At 39.2% G+C, this 18259-nt stretch overlaps 1 protein-coding gene across 1 annotated transcript in view; it reads left to right on the top strand.

The window, feature by feature from the left end:
• Nucleotides 1-6474: 6474 nt before the first annotated feature.
• The window catches only part of Fbxo4 (F-box protein 4), a 12827-nt gene continuing 1042 nt past the window's right edge, over nucleotides 6475-18259 (top strand). Inside the window, exons 1-6 of the mRNA XM_021208604.2 lie at nucleotides 6475-6959; nucleotides 8191-8426; nucleotides 10258-10478; nucleotides 13940-14015; nucleotides 14131-14306; nucleotides 16589-16764. Coding sequence (XP_021064263.1) covers nucleotides 6777-6959; nucleotides 8191-8426; nucleotides 10258-10478; nucleotides 13940-14015; nucleotides 14131-14306; nucleotides 16589-16764 — 1068 coding nt within the window. The 5' untranslated portion in view covers nucleotides 6475-6776. The remainder of the gene's footprint in view (nucleotides 6960-8190; nucleotides 8427-10257; nucleotides 10479-13939; nucleotides 14016-14130; nucleotides 14307-16588; nucleotides 16765-18259) is intronic.

Genomic DNA, 18259 nt, shown 5'->3' with positions numbered 1-18259 from the left:
CTGGCCTCGAACTCAGAAATCCGCCTGCCTCTGCCTCCCAAGTGCTGGGATTAAAGGCATGCGCCACCACTCCCGGCTATTCTCTAATTTCTAAAATGGCATATATGCCATTCTAACTGAACTTGAACTACATATAAACATGCCACTGGTAAGGAGGAACCCAATGTAGATGGACAGTTTTCTAATATTTTAGGTTATATTTTTTATTGTACTAAAATATGTGTAACACAAAATTTTCTTATTTTGAAGTATGCATACTTCAAAGATGGAAATGAGTTTTTCTCCTTGTTTCAAATATATAGTATAGATATAAATGTAGGCAATTAGAATATTGTGACTAATATTTAGATTTCATTTCCAGTAATCTAAACAACAAAGGATTTAAAAAATGAAACTTATTTATTTTGCCATGCATTACTAATAATACTTAGATTATTTACTTATCCATTTTATAAATTATTTTATTTTATTTAAAACAAAAACTGCATGGTTACTCCAAACAGAAGGCAAATTCAGTGTAGATGAGACTACCAATAGTTCAGATGCTTTTAGGGCACTTCTTTGCATATAATGAACTTTACATATGTTTTGCCTTTCAGTAGGACTGAAATGCTGAAGGCCAAAGAGCCTAATTTGCTATCTTGCTCACCGTTTTTCTGCCTACCTCAAATCCCATTGTCATCTTGCCATGGTCTATTTGATACCTTCCGATACACTAGACTTCTGTCCCAGTGACATGTTCACATTCCTGTCATATCTGTAACTGAATCTAAGCATGAGCCACACTCAGTTTCTCTTTCTAAAATCTTAAATTTTAGTAACTGATGACAGTTCTCTTCCTTCCAGCTTTTAAAATTTCCTTGTTTTCATTGGTTTTTCTGTTTTCATTCTACAGCTTTCAACCTTTTCACAGGCTTTTCTCAACTGCTCTAACTCCTGAACAGCGAACCTCTTTCATGCTTTTTTTCGCCCCGCACTTCATGGGGCATCATCACATGAATACTGACGTCCCTTGTTTCCTCTCCTATTTTATCTGTTCGCATCATCTTGGCTGGCTCTCAACACTGTATTAATCTTGTCGGCCAGTCATTCTTAGGAGACTAAGTTTTATGAAAGGCATGCAATCCTTCAAAGTGTATTGCTACACATTGACTTCACTTAACAATCCTACTGCAAGCTACTAAGGTGCCTCCCCTTTTCCCACTGTGATAGAGTCAAAGTTCATTAGTCACCTCTACCCTTGCTCTTCCACAGGAAGTTTAGATTATGAGGGAATCAACTCTGTTTATGCATTGTTCTGTTTTAAAGAAGAAATTGCCTAATTTCTGTTGAAGACTGATCTTTGTTATTTCTTGTTTCTCCTGTAGTTTCTCATTTTCTGCCTGTCCTCATGAAAGTTTCATTCTCTTCCTTCTTTCTTTTTCTTTTTACTCTAAATACTCATGTTAAGCAGTATTTCTCTCCGCCATCATGGCTTATGTCACCTATAATGTCAGACTGATTTCCATGCCAGAAGCTGGAACCCTGCTCGCCTTGCTCTCTGAATTTTATTTTTAACTGCCTGCTAAATGTCTTCACTTTGACAGATACTGACTGCATGGTCATTTTAAATTCAATATGAGCAAATAACAAATGTTTATATCTCTTATGGAAATCTTTTCTGCTTCATTTCCCTCCAATTTTATATGTTTTCCAAATAGGCAAATAGAAGGCCTACTTCCCATCCTTATTTCTACACACACTCTGATTTATGTTCTAGACCAATGATTTTCAGACATTAAAATCCCAGGTTCCTTTTTGATAAACAGAATTCTGAATAAGCAGTGGAAGCCAGGGGAGCTTCCACGATCCCTGCCACAACTCTTGGCCTGTCTTTATACAGCCAAGATTTTTATGTAACCTAGCATTTTAGCAAGTTTTATTAGGAAAATATCATCGCTTTCTAAATGTTTAATGTGGATTTTAGAAGGACAGATTTCTTTAGTGGATCATAATTAATCAAGTGCTTCCACTACCTTTCCCATATGCACTTATGTTTTATAACTGTAATACCGTTGTAGACGTCATTGTTGCTGGGCTGGCCTTTGTGGCCAGATAAATTACTTTACTTGTATGACGTACCTTTAGTAATACTGTGTCTAAAGGCTTTTTTCAGCCCTTTCTAGTAGAAATTAGGTGTTCCTTTATTTTCTCTCTTCCTTTCACGTGTCACCACAGTACAGTGTGTTGTAATTATTTTTCTTACTACTGAATGAACTCCATATCTTAACATTTTATCTTTGCACACACTGTTCATTGCATGGTAGGTAGTAATGTCTTTTGAATTAATGAGGCATGATTTGAAATGCCGAACTTTGCACAAAAGGGTTGCTGCTATTGCATTCCAAACTGCCATGCCCTCTATACCAGTGGTTGATATAGCAAAAGGGAGCATGTCTTCCTTGGAGGAGTCAAGTGTTACCTAGACACTAAACCTGAGAATATAAGACTTTGTCTTCAGAAGCTGAGAACTTCCATTCTTGCCTTTATGACCTTTGGGGGCTCACTGGTTGGTACAATTATGAGGGTATTTCTGGGTGCTTTTTGTACAAGTTACTTCCCTACCCCAAACAATTGGAGAACAATTTCTAGACCATAATAGTTGTAGTACTTTCTACTCTGGTGTTATAAAAGGAAAATACATCTTTTGGTATTAATCTTGATGAGTAAATTGTTTTATTTAGAATGAAGTAACCTCAACAAATACTCCACATAAGAACAATAACAAGCCTAGAACAGACCCTTTCAACAGCTAAAATGTGCCTACAACATGCCATATTTTGTCCTAGGCACTGAGGATATAGCATTGTAAACACCCTCCTGTTACAGGCTTTTAGTGGAGGAAGAATGTACAGTATGTCGAGTGACAGCACTAACACACTTAGCAGGGTGTAAGGGACTACTGTGGCGTGGAGACGGTGCTGTTGTATTTAGAGAGGTCGGAAAGACCCATCTAAGCACGGTCTTCAGGGTCCATCCTGCTGTTTCTGACCCTTGTGTATTCAGTACGCCTGGGGATTTTCCTAAGAAGTCGCTCTTAAAACCTTCTCCTTTTGTTGAATTTAATGGCTTTCTCATCAGTAGTGTTTCTGATGCACACTGCCTAAAGGCCTTGGGGGTCTTTATTCACTTCAGGTGGTTTTCTCTCCACCCTCCAGTTCCTTTTCTATCTTCTAGAAGGTTATTACATCTCCCCACAGAAACCAAAACTCTGTAGTGTCTTTAGTATTACTTCCCTATTATCTTAAACACAGTATGAGGTAGCATTGTATGGAAACATTAAGAGGTACTTTATATAGACACAATGTATGTATTATATCATGCTGGTGTTTGGTAGCTTTTGCTTTCCTGCTTCTAGTGAAAATTCATCTTTCGTTTGAATTCTCTGCTGTTGATTAAATGTAAAATGTTACAGGATTTTCTACAATCCTTAAACGTTTATCATTCTTTGCTCAGTATGAATTTTCTGATGTGGAGCAGACTTTAATACTTGATTTAAGAGCCTGTCTCTCTTGCTATGTTTATAGGCTGTCTGGCTGCTGTGCATTATTTCATGTTAAGTCACATATCATGACATCCCCTTATCCTTTGCTTACAGTGGAGAGAGATGAAAGTCATAACTAAGAGGCCACCATAAAAGATACATTCCCAGCCTCATAGTCTTGTGCTCAGTCTTGTGATGTTCATTAAAGTATGAACTGTGTCTGATGGTGTTTTCCAGTTATATTCATGACATTTTAAAAACCCACCGCTACTAACTTGGTCTACTTGTAGATTGCTTGTCTCCTTGGGCCCCTTTATAACTCCATGAGGGTACTTCATCTGCCACAGAATCCAGGATTCCATAGTTCTCTAGTATTACTTACCCTTTATTCATTTACTATAAAAGGAAATATATTATAGAAGTATTATATCAACATAAGCTTAAGATAGCCAGAATTAAAAGTATTCATTATGTACTATGCCGGTGTTTCGTAGTTTTGTTTTTGCAAATTTTAGTGACATTTTCCAGCTACAGTGTTTTGGAACATACACTTAATAAAATAAAATGACATTCCCCTACTTGTTTCATACTTTCTTTTATGATTTATTCTTGCATCACTTTTCTGTCCTAATTTCTGAATACCTTCCTTCTGGTTGTAATAACTTTACAGCAGGGTAGCATAATGATTCAGATTGTGATTTCGTGAACTAGAAGGCCTGAGGTAAATCACAACCCTGTCATTTCCTAACTGTAACTGTGTTAATTGCTAAGTTTTTCTGTCTTTAAATATTATATTTTTTTTATTATTTAAGTATTTATAAATTGTATGTGTGGTATGGTGTGTGGGGGGGGAGGGGGCATGCCCATGGAGGCTAGAGCCTCAGATCCCCTGGAACTGGATGGTTATATGTTACCTGATGACATGTTGGGACTCCCAACTCCTATCCTCTGCAAAAGCAGGAGAGGCCCTTAAGTACTGAGCCATATCTTATTTTTGACAATTACTTCTATAATGAAGCTGAATTCTTCCTCGCTCAGTAGATAAGTCACATTTCCTTGTAATATAAAGCAGTGGCATTTTCATTTCTTCATACATAAATGACTTCTTATCCTAATTTTCTCTGAATACACAGCACAACTTAGGGAGGAGAAAGGCCATATAAGTAATTAATTCATGTCTTTCTCCTTGTCCTGATAATCTGAGTCAGTGGTTGACCTCATTACTGAGCAATGTCATAGGGAATAATAATCATTTTTAAATGCATGTTCTGACAGACCCTCAGTTGCCCAGTTTCAAGCTTTATTGAATTTGTTACTTTTCATTTGGATTCTTAGGTACTACATTTTGAATGAAGGGTCCTTTTGAAAAGTATCTAGGGTCCACTACTGAGCATTAAGTACTGTTACATGCTGCTATATATCGCTAAGTGTTACTTTAATATGTATATACTAGCAACTATTTCCTGTAGCCTAGTGTGTTTTTAAAAGATATGACCTTTGCCTTCTACTTCGAAGATTGTAAAGTGGGGTTAATTTTTAAATATCCTATGGACTAGATGTAGAACATTTTGACAATTGATATTAAACCAGTTGTATGTAGATGATAAAATTTAACTGTTTTCACACACACACACACACACACACACACACACAAACCCATCTTGGAATAGTAAGCAGTTAAAGGTTGACATTGATTTTAAGATAGATTATATGGGATCCACCCATCATCCTTGTTCTCCAGAACAAGATTTTACACCTCAAGTTATAACGTGGTGACCCTTACTAGATTATTCTAAAAGATTTTAAATAATTTAGCAGGAGACTACTAAATCCGAAGTATTCCCGTGATGAAGTCTAGATGTGGAATGGGTTTGGGAATTAGATTGAGGTAATCTACCTGAAATAGACGGACACCTGCTACCAAATGGATATTTGTGTCTTTCTGAAAACTAAATCCAGTGCTATATAATATTTTGTTATATAGTCTACCTCACGTTTCTTACATTTCTTTTTGATTATGATTAAAGTTATTAGAATAGACATCACTTTTGAAAGCTTAAAAATTCACTAATGGCTTTTAAGAGTACCACATTCGGGATTTTCTTTCCTATCAAATTTTCTTCTGACCCTTTATGATCATTGATTGAACAATTTTTTAGTGTATATACATTTTTGTCGTGGGCCTAAACTCACCATTTTGGTAGAAAGTACCTAATAATGGAGCTTAAGGAAGTAAATGCAAACAAAATATGAGTGGCCATGGCCAGAGACTGGATTCAGGTTATCTTGAATGGCACACCAATTTGTGGAAGCAGTTACATGAACTATTATAGCCACAGAACAAAGACCATGTATCAAATACATGTACCACCTAAACTGATGAGGGCATTATGTACACAGCCTAGATAAAATTGGCTAAATCTTGTCTGGCTTTCAGATGTTACAATATTATTTACTTTAAAATCGGTATAGGGGGCAGGTGTTTGAAAGATGGCTCAGCAGTTATGAGCATGTGCTGTTCTTTCAAAGGGCCTGAGTAGGTGGCTCTCAAGGGTGTGATTTCCAGTTCCAGGGTTTGTGATGCCTGTGGCCTCTGCTGGAGCCTGCGTGCTCATGAACATATCCACATACATGTAGTTAAATAAAATCTTAAGCAAAGGCCAGATGCTTGCAAGCTTACAAGTTTCACCTAACCTCATGAGGTTAAACCAAAACCAGATTGTAGTATTAAAAGAGCTATGCCTGAGGCAGTTTTGGCTTCCCATCTACAATAGTTTGTCCACAGCACGATGTTCTAGTCAGCCAGGGTCAGTATCTTTAATAACACTTGGGAATTCTTGGAGAACTTTAGATCCACAGGCTCCTGATAGCCTCCACGGGCTCAGTTTTAGCTCAACTCCAAGTGGTAGATTGCTGATTCCAAAACACACAAGCACACATACAGCCTGCTTAATACCTAACGCTTAAGGGGAAGCAAGTGTTTATTAGAACCAAGATTTCAGAAAAAGGGTGGCTGTTCGGCAAGCCCTAGCTCCCAGGTCCTTGTGATGGTGCACAGAGCCAGGGACCTGGAGGATGTGTAGTGTGGGAGGGTTTGGGCTAACTGGGTGAGTCATTCTGGGCCACCTCGGCCTGGAGCCTTGCCCAGCCGACCAGCCTGGGTCGTCCCAGCGGGGCGGAGGCAGAGGCGTAGACGGAGGCCGGGCGGCTGGGGAGCCCGTGCGCCCCATCGAGTCGCGCGGAGCCGGCGGCCATGGCTGGAAGCGAGCCCCGCGGAGCCAGCTCCCCGCCGCCCGCCAGCGACTGGGGCCGCCTGGAGGCCGCCATCCTGAGCGGCTGGAGGACCTTCTGGCATTCGGTGGGCAAGGAGCGGGCGACGCCGACGGCCTCCCGGAAGGAGGCGGCGGAGGAGACGAGCGCGCTGACGCGGCTGCCGGTGAGCCGAGGCCGCAGGCCGCGCACAGGGACCGCCGCAGCCCCGGGGCCTGGGCCGGCAGGGCAGCCACTTCCGGGTGTGTGCTCGCCTGGAAGTGAAGTGGCCAGGATCGCCTTGATGGTGACTCTTGGTATCCCCCTGCCAGCCAAGGTCACACCACAACACACACTAATGACCAGCGAGATCACCCACAGGTTGTCAGTCATCCTAATAGGATGTCGGGAAATCTGATGAAGGAAGTGGGATAGCTTGGATGGCTTCCAATGTCTTTCTTCTGCACATCTTAATCCTCGGTCTCAGGTTCAATGTATTCAGGTTAGGGGGGTCGCCCAGAGCAAGCAACTCTGATATATCCTAAGCAACAGAACTGCCACATAATTGGAACCAATAAAGTTACAAGTACCTCAAGTTAGGACAGGCTGCAAAGAGAATGCGTGTGGTTTTAAGTTTCAGAGAAAGATAAAATAAATAAAGAGGTTATACATTGTTGATGACAGTTCCTTTATCTCCGTTGGGTTATTAGTATATCCCACTGACATACATTCCAAATGAAAGCCACGGGCTTAGGTTACCCCCGAGCTTCTTTCCTGTGTCCTCTGAAACTGACTAATACGCAATATAGAGAAATTCAAATGACAGGTCCACTTGCTTTCATTTGATCTAGTGATAAAATCAGAAAACTCTCCACTTTGTTTTTTTTTTTTTTAGATTTATTTATTTATTTATTCATTTATTTATTTAAGGTATATGAGTACACTGTCACTGACACACCAGAAGAGGGCACTGGGTCTAAATTACAGATGGTTGTGAGCCACCATGTGGTTGCTGGGAATTGAACTCATGACCTCTGGAAGAGCAAGCCAGTGCTCTTAACTCCTGAGCCATCTCTTCAGCTCAGAAAAAAAATCTCTACTTGACACACATTTATTTTTGAAGAACAAATTAGTAACTGGTACATCAACCTACTCATGGGAAGAAATGAAAGGAACTGGTTATTTGGCTTGAAAAATAGAAAGGCAGAGCTTGAGTTTGCACCATTTCTGGTGTGTTAGGAATAGAAAATGTTTAGTTTTGAGTTTTCTATAAGTGGAGGGATAATAAGATAGACTTACGTATTGTAAAGGACCAGTTATTCAGGTGACCTTCAGTACAACAATTCTTTACTGATTAGGCTACAACAGTAGCCCCACACAGACGACTCCTTTCTTTGTGTTGCTTGCCTCTCTTTCAGATTGATGTGCAGTTGTATATCTTGTCATTTCTTTCACCCCACGACCTGTGCCAGTTGGGAAGTACAGATCATTACTGGAACAAAACTGTAAGAGACCCAATTCTCTGGAGATACTTCCTGTTGCGGGATCTCCCTTCTTGGTCTTCGGTTGATTGGAAGTCGCTTCCAGATCTAGAGATCTTAAAAAAGCCCATATCTGAGGTCACCGACAGCACTTGTTTTGATTACATGGAGGTGTAAGTATCTAATTCTGTGAATTGACAAGAGATACTAAACTCTAAATAGTTCACATTAGTTCTGACCCTGATGTTAGCTTGCTGCATAGGATTTGACTGAATGCCCCTTGTTAAAATTAGGCCTTTTAGCTAATTGATTTTTTTTTCATAGGTCCCTTACAGCTTTAATCTTTTGTTATTTTCCTGTTGTAACTAATCAGTATTTGATTAATTATATCTGGTACGGTAGACAAAAAAAAAATCTTAAACTCATATTATTTATAGTACTTTCCATTTTGTTAAATTGTATATGCGTATTCACAGTCAGAGGAGGAGTGTCCAAAGGCCAGGAAACAGTTCTTTTTGATGGGGAAGAAGAGACTGTTCTTAAGTCTACATGAAACAAGTTTTTTTTTATTTAATTGCCTGAAAGCCTCCAAGTTTTTATCATGTACATGAGAAAATTACTTTTATTGAGCAAATGCTGCATGTTGGATTCTATGGGCGTCTGCTCTGGGTATGTCTACTCCTTCTGTTCTTTTTCAACCTAAAGATTTTATCTTTGTGTTAGGGAATGTAGGGGGCCAGAGAGGTTCCATGGTTTGCATATAATATAGGGTGTAAAGGATTGGTTAATATTATCCTGTACCCTCAGACTATGTCACTGTATATAGGTAGAACTCGCTTTATTGTGAACTCCACATTTAAAGTATAATAAAACAAATTCGAAGAATCTTTGTCCTTTGGCTCTAAGAATGGCTGTGATTCAGTAGCTACATATAGGATTTCCCCCCTCTGCTTTCTTACTCAATCTCTCCATCCCAGACAATAGCTATCATGTCAGATAACAGGAGATGACTAGAGCAAAATGTATATGATCTCTATAGATAATCTCAAATTCCACTGACATTTCTTTGTTAAAGTTACTCTTATTTATTATTTATCGTGTGTACATGTGGGTGGGCACACATATTACATGCTACATATGGAGGTCAGAGGACAACCTTTTGGAGTCCAGTCTCTCCTCCCACCATATGGGTCCCTGGGATCGAAGTCAGGTCATCAGGCTTGGTGACAAGCCCCTGTACCTGCTGGACCATCATGGTTTCTTTCACATGATTTTATTTTGCTAATTTTCAGCGAGGTCTAGTCGGGCCTCCCTGTGTATTTATTTAGTATTTTGAATCAACTATTATGTGGAAACTGTTAAAGGGTTGATTAAGAAGCTTGATATTACTGGCTTTAGTAATGTTTTAAATTTTCTGAGATTTAGCTCTAAGTATCGGTAGTGTATGTTTATTATACGGGTTCTCAATCTTAACATTATTGACATTTTGGACCAGTTTTGGGGGAATGTCCTGGAAGCTAGAAGTTGTAGGACATGTGGTAACACCTATGGTTCTACTAAGTCGATGTTAGTATCACAGCCTTCTCCTCCCCAGATGTGAACATGAAATTGTTCAGACATTGCCACATACTATAGGATAAGGATAGAGCCTTTCTCAGGAAGAGAACAGTTCCTGTTCTATATAATGAGTTTCAACTATTCAAACAAACATTAGAACACGTGTTTCATGAAAGAAACTAAATAAAAGAAAGGAAATAACGTCTTCCTTAGGGAGGGTTCTGCAGCTTTATGATCACCCCCACTCTCTAGCACCTGTGTTTTTCCTTGTCATGGCTCTCTTCATACATGTTATAATGGTATCTATCCTGTACTGTCTGGGAGGGTTGAAACTATAATCTTTACATTACCATGTCTTACAGAGGACTCAATAAATGATATATTCTCAAATGAACAACAAGTTAAATGTTTTCTATTTTATTTTCTAATTGTGACAATTTTATGCAGTTATAAAATGTGCTGTCCATATACGAGAAGAGCCTTGAAAACCAGCCGTCCTATGTATGGAGCGGTTACCTCTTTCTTACACTCACTGATCATTCAGAATGAACCCCGGTTTGCTATGTTTGGACCAGGTTTGGAAGAACTGAACACATCCTTGGTGTTGAGTTTGATGTCTTCTGAGGACCTTTGCCCAACTGCTGGTTTACCTCACAGACAGATTGATGGTAATTTTCATGTTAATATACAATACATAGTAATAACAATACTTGGAGCTTGACATTAGTGTTAAAGAGATAGACATTTAAAAAATTAAATTTTGTAATGAAATATAGAAATTTGTGAATGGGCCCCTAGTCCTAAAAATGGGAAAAAATTAGTTTAAGAAGCACCTTTTCTTAATTTTTCAAGTTTTTATAATTTAGAATTTAATAATATGTTAAAATAAATTTCAACAGACCATAGTATCATAAGTGAAATTTACCAAGGAAACCAATGAATATAGGTTTGCAAATTAATTTTTATATATTTGGATTTTTAAAAAAGATCTATACCTCCCCTGTACAGAAAAAAAATCCATAAAACAGCATGTGGCCTCTTGGCAAGGTGGGAACGTATTGTTAATACAAGTAGGGATAGAATGTAAGATATGCTTTGTTCATTGTGTATATACAGAGATTTGGAACAAATCTGGGTCTCCCACAAAAACCAATAGATCTAAGTGAGGACACAGACGAGTATCTAGGTGATTAGACTATAATCAGTTAGATTCTGAATAGAAAAATAACAACCAAAGAAGGCTGCACCTTGAAGAGGATGCTTCCTAAGACTCTTCAAGTTTAGGGGATATATTCCCTTAAGACAACAAGAAAAAAAAAAGCACAAAGTTCCGAATGTTTAGGACTCAGTTGAAGTGTCTTTAAATCTAAAAGAGTGGAGCTTGGTAAGCAATGACAACAGCATGTGCAGTGCCCAATCAAAATTTCATTTTAGAATGTTTATTCTGGCTTCCGAGTGAAAAACGGATTAAAAGGGACAGAAGGAGCTGCTGTAATATTTGATTAAAAAACAAAACAAAACATGGAAGGGTCGCTGGATGAAAGAGGAATGAGTATTGAGGATGAAACTTGGTGCAATTAATAAGGATTATGTAATAAGGATAGCTGCAGGCGTCTACCTTGGGGTTCATGTTGGGTAGAAAGCCATTCACTAGGGTAAGGAATCACCAGTGGAGAATGACTTTTATGGTGGTTGATCTTAGTGGCAAGAGCTAGGGATGGAATCTGCTGACTCCGATAACTGCAGGGTATATAAACAAAGATGAGTGTTGTAAGCAATCCAATTGCATTAGGTTCCACATTGTAAGGATCTTGTCAGTTTTATCTTGGTTTGTATCTATCATATGAGCCTTATCATAGGTTCCACCCTATGGTAGTTTGAATGAGAATCACCTCCACAGGGTCATATATTCAATGCTTGGCTCCCAGTTGGTGGAACAGTTTGGTAAGTATTAAGAGGTGTGGCCTTGTTAGAGGAGGTGCATCACTGAGGGAGGGCTTTGAGGTTTCAAACACTCCCACACCATCCCCCAGTTCTCTCTCTGCTTTGTGCCTGTAGCTCAGATATAAGCTCTCAGCAACGGCTACAGTCTGCCTGCTTGCTATGCTCATTGCCGTGATGGTCATAGACTTTAGCCCTCTGGAATCATGAGCTCTCAAATTAAATCCTTTTTTAAATAAGTTGCCTTGATTATGGTGTTTGGTCATAGCAATAGAAAAGTAAGAAAAATATCACACACACACACACACACACACACACACACACTTAGTAAATGAATGACTTATAGATCATATGTTTGGATCCGAAGAGTAAGGTCCAAAGAATTAACAACTGGGAGTCATAATCAGTTCACGTGACCTTGGAAGTTTAAGAGGATGGAGAGGAAGAGAGTGAACTGCATGCTGAAGTCTACAGTAGAGAGAGAGATGATTATGGCTGACCAAGTTGAGGAAGGAGAGACAGCTATCTCAACTGTCAGATGGAACTCTTCCAGAGGGTTCTTGAGTCATGGTTTAGGCAAGGATTAGAGAGCATCAGTCCACTTCTTCACCATAGGGTATGAGGAAATAAGCAATTTTGGTAAATGAGAGTCCTTGGCAAAAGAAGTATTACCTAAGGCAGACCAGTTTCAGTCAAGGGCTTTGTGTAAGGCAACACTCCAGGAAAAGCCAAAACACATGAGGAAATTTGATAATTATGAAATGGCATTTTCCGAGACTTAAGTGACTGCTTGAAAATGCCAGTCTACCAGATCAGAGAAGAATAGGGGTTGCATAAGTCCGGCTGGGGTTAGATGTGTTGAAAGGACACTTTCCGGAAAATTTGATTGATAAAGACAAAAGGCAGAAACATTTGACTTCTGTTTCTATGTGCTTTTTGTGAAATATCATGGCTAGAGGAGTAGAGGATCTTGTGGCTTGAGATACTTACAGTTTTAGTGCCACAAGTCCAGATCTATAATCACGTTTTTTTAGAATGGTGACACAGGATGACATGACATGGCTTGTTTAAGCAGAATTCAAGAATTAGGGGAATGAAGGCTGGAGTTGTCTCTCATGAGGTAAGTAGGGACAGACTATATTGGGGTTTGTTTGTATGCTGAGGGCTAATGGCATTACAGAGAAGAGAAATAACTTAGACATGTGTCAGTAAGCAATATATCTGCTATTGCAAGAAAGGCTAGTTAAAGCAAAAGGGTTTAGAGGACTGATTAGAAGAGATTACAGATGTCAGGTAGTTAATTTGTACCAAAAGGAGAATGGTAGAGGAGAGTAGACAGGTCAGAGAGCCATTTATATAGCAAAACTAGAGTTATGGAATAAAGAAGGATTTTTCCAGAAGCCCCAAAGCAAAAAACAAAAAAATAAAAACATTGATCATTAATAAAACAACAAACAAACAAGCAACAAACCCAGATGTCAAGAAAGGACCAGCAATGGTGTTGGGTTGTGTCAAAGACAAAAGAGTAAGAAGCCAATGTTTAGCAATCCAGGGAGTATCAAATAAGTCAAATAATCCTCCCAGTCACCCCTGAGAAGTTCAAGTTATTTCAGATTTGTGTCAAAACAGAGTCTCGCAAGTCAGTGACTACCATGGCGAGTTTAGGATTCTAACCCACAGCATCCTACATCCAAATGTCAGCCTCTGCAGCTTTGACTCCGTTTCTGAGGCTCTTCTAAGGACAGGCCATGTGTTTATAAACGGTTTGCCTCTGTGATGAATGGTCCCTCACTGAATGTATTCGTAGAGTTTAAGACCAGTGGAAGCATAAAACGGAATGAATCAGCACTGGGGATAAGTAGAAGTAGTTGCCACACTCTAGCTGGTGCTGTGATGTTTGTGAAGGTGACAGAAGACTGTAGAGTCAACACTTAGTTCTCTATCCAGGTTCTTCCTGCCTTGGGAAGCACAGCTTCACACAACGTTGTGAAGTCACAAGCATTGCGGTTTTTTTTTTCACCAAAGTTGTATATAACTTGCTTGAAGTTTTTCTTCCTTTGCCCCTTTTGTTTCACTGGAGATTTGTTATTGTTGTTGTTGTTGTTGTTGTTATTATTATTATTATTATTATTATTACTGGTTTTATTATTGGCTTGTTTGTATAACTGATTTTTTTTTTTTCGTGTAGGTATTGGATCTGGAGTCAACTTCCAGTTGAGCAACCAGCAAAAATTCAACATCCTGATATTATACTCAACGACCAGGTAAGGCTCGCAGCTTGGAGGGCTGCCGGAATCGTCGGCACCGGAACACTTCGGCAGGATGGAACTTGTTTGCGGTCTTTGCGTTATATATGTTTACGTTTTCTTTTTGTTTCAGAAAGGAAAGAGATAGAGCAAGGGAGGAGCACACCAGCACGGTTAACAAGATGTTCAGCCTACAGAGTGAGGGGGATGAGCAGCGGGGCAGCCGCTACAGTGTGATCCCACAGATTCAGAAAGTGTGCGAAGTTGTAGACGGGTTCATCTACGTGGCAAACGCTGAAGCTCACCGACGTAAGCATCCTTTATCTCTTCTTCAAGGTGCTACTGCATCAGTCCTGGCAAAAAATAATCATATTCTTACAGCACCATAAAAACACAGCAGTTAGGTTCTTACCAGTGTGATTTTCTGACCATTACTATCACTGGTGTTCGCCATCCTTTATATATATATATCACGTGGGAGATTCCCAGAATGCCACATTGTCAGCCATAGATTTGCTCGGTATCCTGGACATCTGGTTTCCATAAGCACCACAGGGTTCTGATATAAGCCAAAGCTTGATTAGCCATATGCTTTTGTTTAGTTCTACATTTTAAAAATGCTCATGCTCTCTCTGCCTCTGATTTATTCAAATAATTTATGCAGATAACTGACAGTTTGTTGGTTCATTCTTACCCACATTATAGAGAGGGGTGGGGGATAGGGACGTTAATTGAGTAGATTAAAGTTAATTAAATCAGTGCGTTGATACTATTCTCCATATACTCTGAATAATTGTCACTGACAATGTTGTTTTGATATGACATTGCTATATCCTTGGACCATGAGCCAGTGTTATAATTTCCTCCCAATCCTTTGTGTACAAGTTAGAATATAAATATACAATAAATGATTTATTATATAATAAATGATTTATTATATATACACCTTATATATAACACATATAATAATATATTATAGTTATTTAGTGTGTTGAACTAATTTACCATGAATGTGTTTCTCTACCAGTCTGTTAAATCCTGGAGGAAATTATACTTAGAAATCCTGAATAAAATTATTCATAAGAAAAGAATAAATTATTTCCTGTTCTTATAGGACTATCCATAAAAGAAAAAAAACAGAAGCAAGATAAGCGGGAGATTCATTTGGTCAGCAAAAAAGTTGCTGAGTCACCAATAGTTGTATTTGCTGGTGGAGATATGGCTGAGAGCTAAACCGGCCAGAGCTCACTTGTAACTAACCTTCCAGATCGCTCCCCATAGCTTCCTGTAAAATCGGGAAGAAAGCAGGGATTAGCATAATTCTTAACCTAGGTCTATGGTTCTGTCCCAAGCACGGCGGAGGGGGAAAATACATAAGATACAAAACTAATCGCTACCTGTCTCCTGAATCTTTGCCATGAAGCTCTTCTGGGTGGGCATTAAAAGTGTAGCGGGAGGACTGGAGACCCCTGGGTCGCTGGAGTCTGAGGCCTGTGTCGGTCGGCAGCAACACGGGAGTGGAGGGTGGTTCTGCCTTCTGTATCACTTTCTCAAAGGAAGCTATAGCTTCCTGTTGACAGCCATAGGATGAGACATCCCCCTGCCTCTTATTCGAGCAGACACTGCCTGCTACCTTGGAGAACGGTAGAAGCAAAAGCTCTTTGCCTGAGCACAAAGGTCGGGATCGTAGCAAGCACTCCGGACTGAAAGGAATCTTGGTTTTCTGATTCCTTGTCTGATTAGAAGATGTCATAAATAAATACAGTCGCAGGAACATTCAGGTGTACCGACTGTTTAAAGTAACCGTGGCATGATAATTTTCTATTACACAGTATGCAACAGTCTGATAACCCTTCTACAGGAAATACCTTTCTACCAGTACAGGGCAGAATCCAGGGGTCATGCTGGGACACCAAAAAAAAAAAAAAAAAAAACCCACCACCACCAAAAACCAATGCTTCCACTATATTATGCTCAGGCGCATACCATCCTAAGACTAAAGCTGGCATATAAACACTGAGCTTGGCCCTCTCTAGGTAGCCTGGGCTGGCTTTGAACTAATGACATTTGTTCTGCCTTGGCCTCCCGATTGCTGGTGTTACAAGTGTGCTCACTGTGGAGAGAATTTGAATTGTCTGTGTTGACAGTAACTACCACAGCAGAGACCAAATCTACCAATAATGACTAATTTGACTGGAATCAATGTGTTAGTGGCCCAGCCATCATGCTGGCATCTGAGAGTCAGTTGTCTTTACTACAGTCTCCAGCCTAGCCACTTTTCTATATAAAACACCCAGCATTCAATCTAAAAGGTCTGAGACAGGAAAAGAAACAGGAGTTTGTACCTGCAGGCTAGGCTTCTTGGGAGGCCGATGTGGGGAAATGGCTTGGGAATTTTGTTTATCACAGACATTCTTTGAAAGACTATTTGATAGAATGTTGTGGCAGAACAATATATAAATCCAATGAAGAAAGGCAGTTGTCATGTTTAAATCCTACTAACATTTTTAATTCCTTTGTGTGCTTTTTTAAATATAGTTATCTTTAGAGCAATTGCAAATAATGCAAATTATGTATTTTAAATTCCATAGGTCATGAATGGCAAGATGAATTCTCTCGTATTATGGCCATGACAGATCCAACTTTTGGATCTTCAGGAAGACCCATGCTGGTTTTATCTTGTATTTCTCAAGCAGATGTAAAGAGAATGCCTTGTTTTTACTTAGCTCATGAGTTGCGCCTCGGTCTTCTAAACCACCCATGGATGGTAAGGTCTTAACTGCTCATGCAACAAAGAACTTATTGTTATGTACTTTCTATTGTGTGTATTCATTCATATATGTGAATATGTATGTTTACATGTATGTGTGTTGTGAGTTTTCTTTTACAGTAACAAAATACCCAAGAGAGTAACTTAAAAAGAAAGAAAGACATATTCTGTCTCAGTTTTTAACATTTTGCTCCCTGATCAGTTGACCTTGATTTTGAACCTGTGCTAAGGCTTATAGTATGAGCACATGACAGAGAAACAAAAAGGGACAAGAGAGAAGGGGCTGAGGTCCCAGTATGGCCTTCAAGGAACACTCCAGATGATCCCCCACTAGTCACCACTTCTTGAAAGTGTCACCTCTTCCTAACAACACCTCAGAGTGGGGACCAAGCCTCCGACACACAGGACTTTAGGGAACATTAATTGGGAGGATAACATTCACCTTTGAAGTGAACTACCACTTTAATAAAAAAGTTAGAGTCTCGATGGACAGGTGCTAATAAATCTGGATTAGTCATCTGTTCTCTATTCGCCTCTCCTATTGTAGGAGCAGTAAGACAGTAGCCAGGGGTGGTTTTAAGGATGCCACTCTCCTGGCTTGCTCAACATCGATGTTAATTATTCTTTACAAATTGTAAAAACACAGGTTGTTTGAGCTGAGGGGTAGCTCCGTGATAAACTGCCTACCTAATATGCAGGAGCCCCAACCTGTCCCCAGCACCACTGCAAATATATGTCTTCTGCTGCTTTAAATTTTATTTGAATAATGACTTTTTTTTTCAAATGAAAACTGAAATGAAATTTCATAGATAAACTATTTATAATAATCTCTGGTAGTTTATTATCTTTTTATTTGTATCTTCTTTAATTATTAATAATAATAAGTTATTTAATTATTTATTTTGAGACAGAGTCCCACTGTGTAGCTCTGGCTATTCTGGTTCTTGCTGTGTAGACCAGGCTGGCCCCAAACTCACAGAGACCCACCTCCCTCTGCCTCCCAACTGCTGGGATTAAAGATCTTTTTTTTTTTTTCCTGGCCCAGCTAAAGATGTGTTGATTTTGTTTAAAATTCAGAAAACCAACCATTTATCTTTTGTAATTCTCAAATCACTGTTTTGTATCTTGGTTATTTCTTTCTGTCTCATAAACTGGTGTTTGTTTTCCCAAACCCACTGAACTGCATCATTAGGATGTTTATGTGAAATGTTATTCATTTAATGGGGCTTGGGCCTAAAATATGCTCCTACCCCTGAAATCGTGTGAGTGTGTGTGTGTGTGTGTGTGTGTGTGTGTGTTCTTGGTCTAACTTGCTCTTTTTTACTGTTTACCATACCCCATAGTTTGGTACTTTCTTTTCTTTCCTTTCCTTCCTTCCTTCCTTTCGGTCTCCTTTTCTTTCTCTTTCTTTCTTTCTTTCTTTCTTTCTTTCTTTCTTTCTTTCTTTCTTTCTTTCTTTCTTTCTTTCTTTCTTTCTTTCTTTCTTTCTCTT

The sequence above is a fragment of the Mus pahari genome, chromosome 11, assembly GCF_900095145.1.
Source record: "Mus pahari chromosome 11, PAHARI_EIJ_v1.1, whole genome shotgun sequence".
In the NCBI taxonomy this organism is placed as follows: domain Eukaryota; kingdom Metazoa; phylum Chordata; class Mammalia; order Rodentia; family Muridae; genus Mus; species Mus pahari.
The sequence above is the reverse complement of the archived record's forward strand: the minus strand, read 5'-3'. Positions and strand labels throughout refer to the sequence as shown.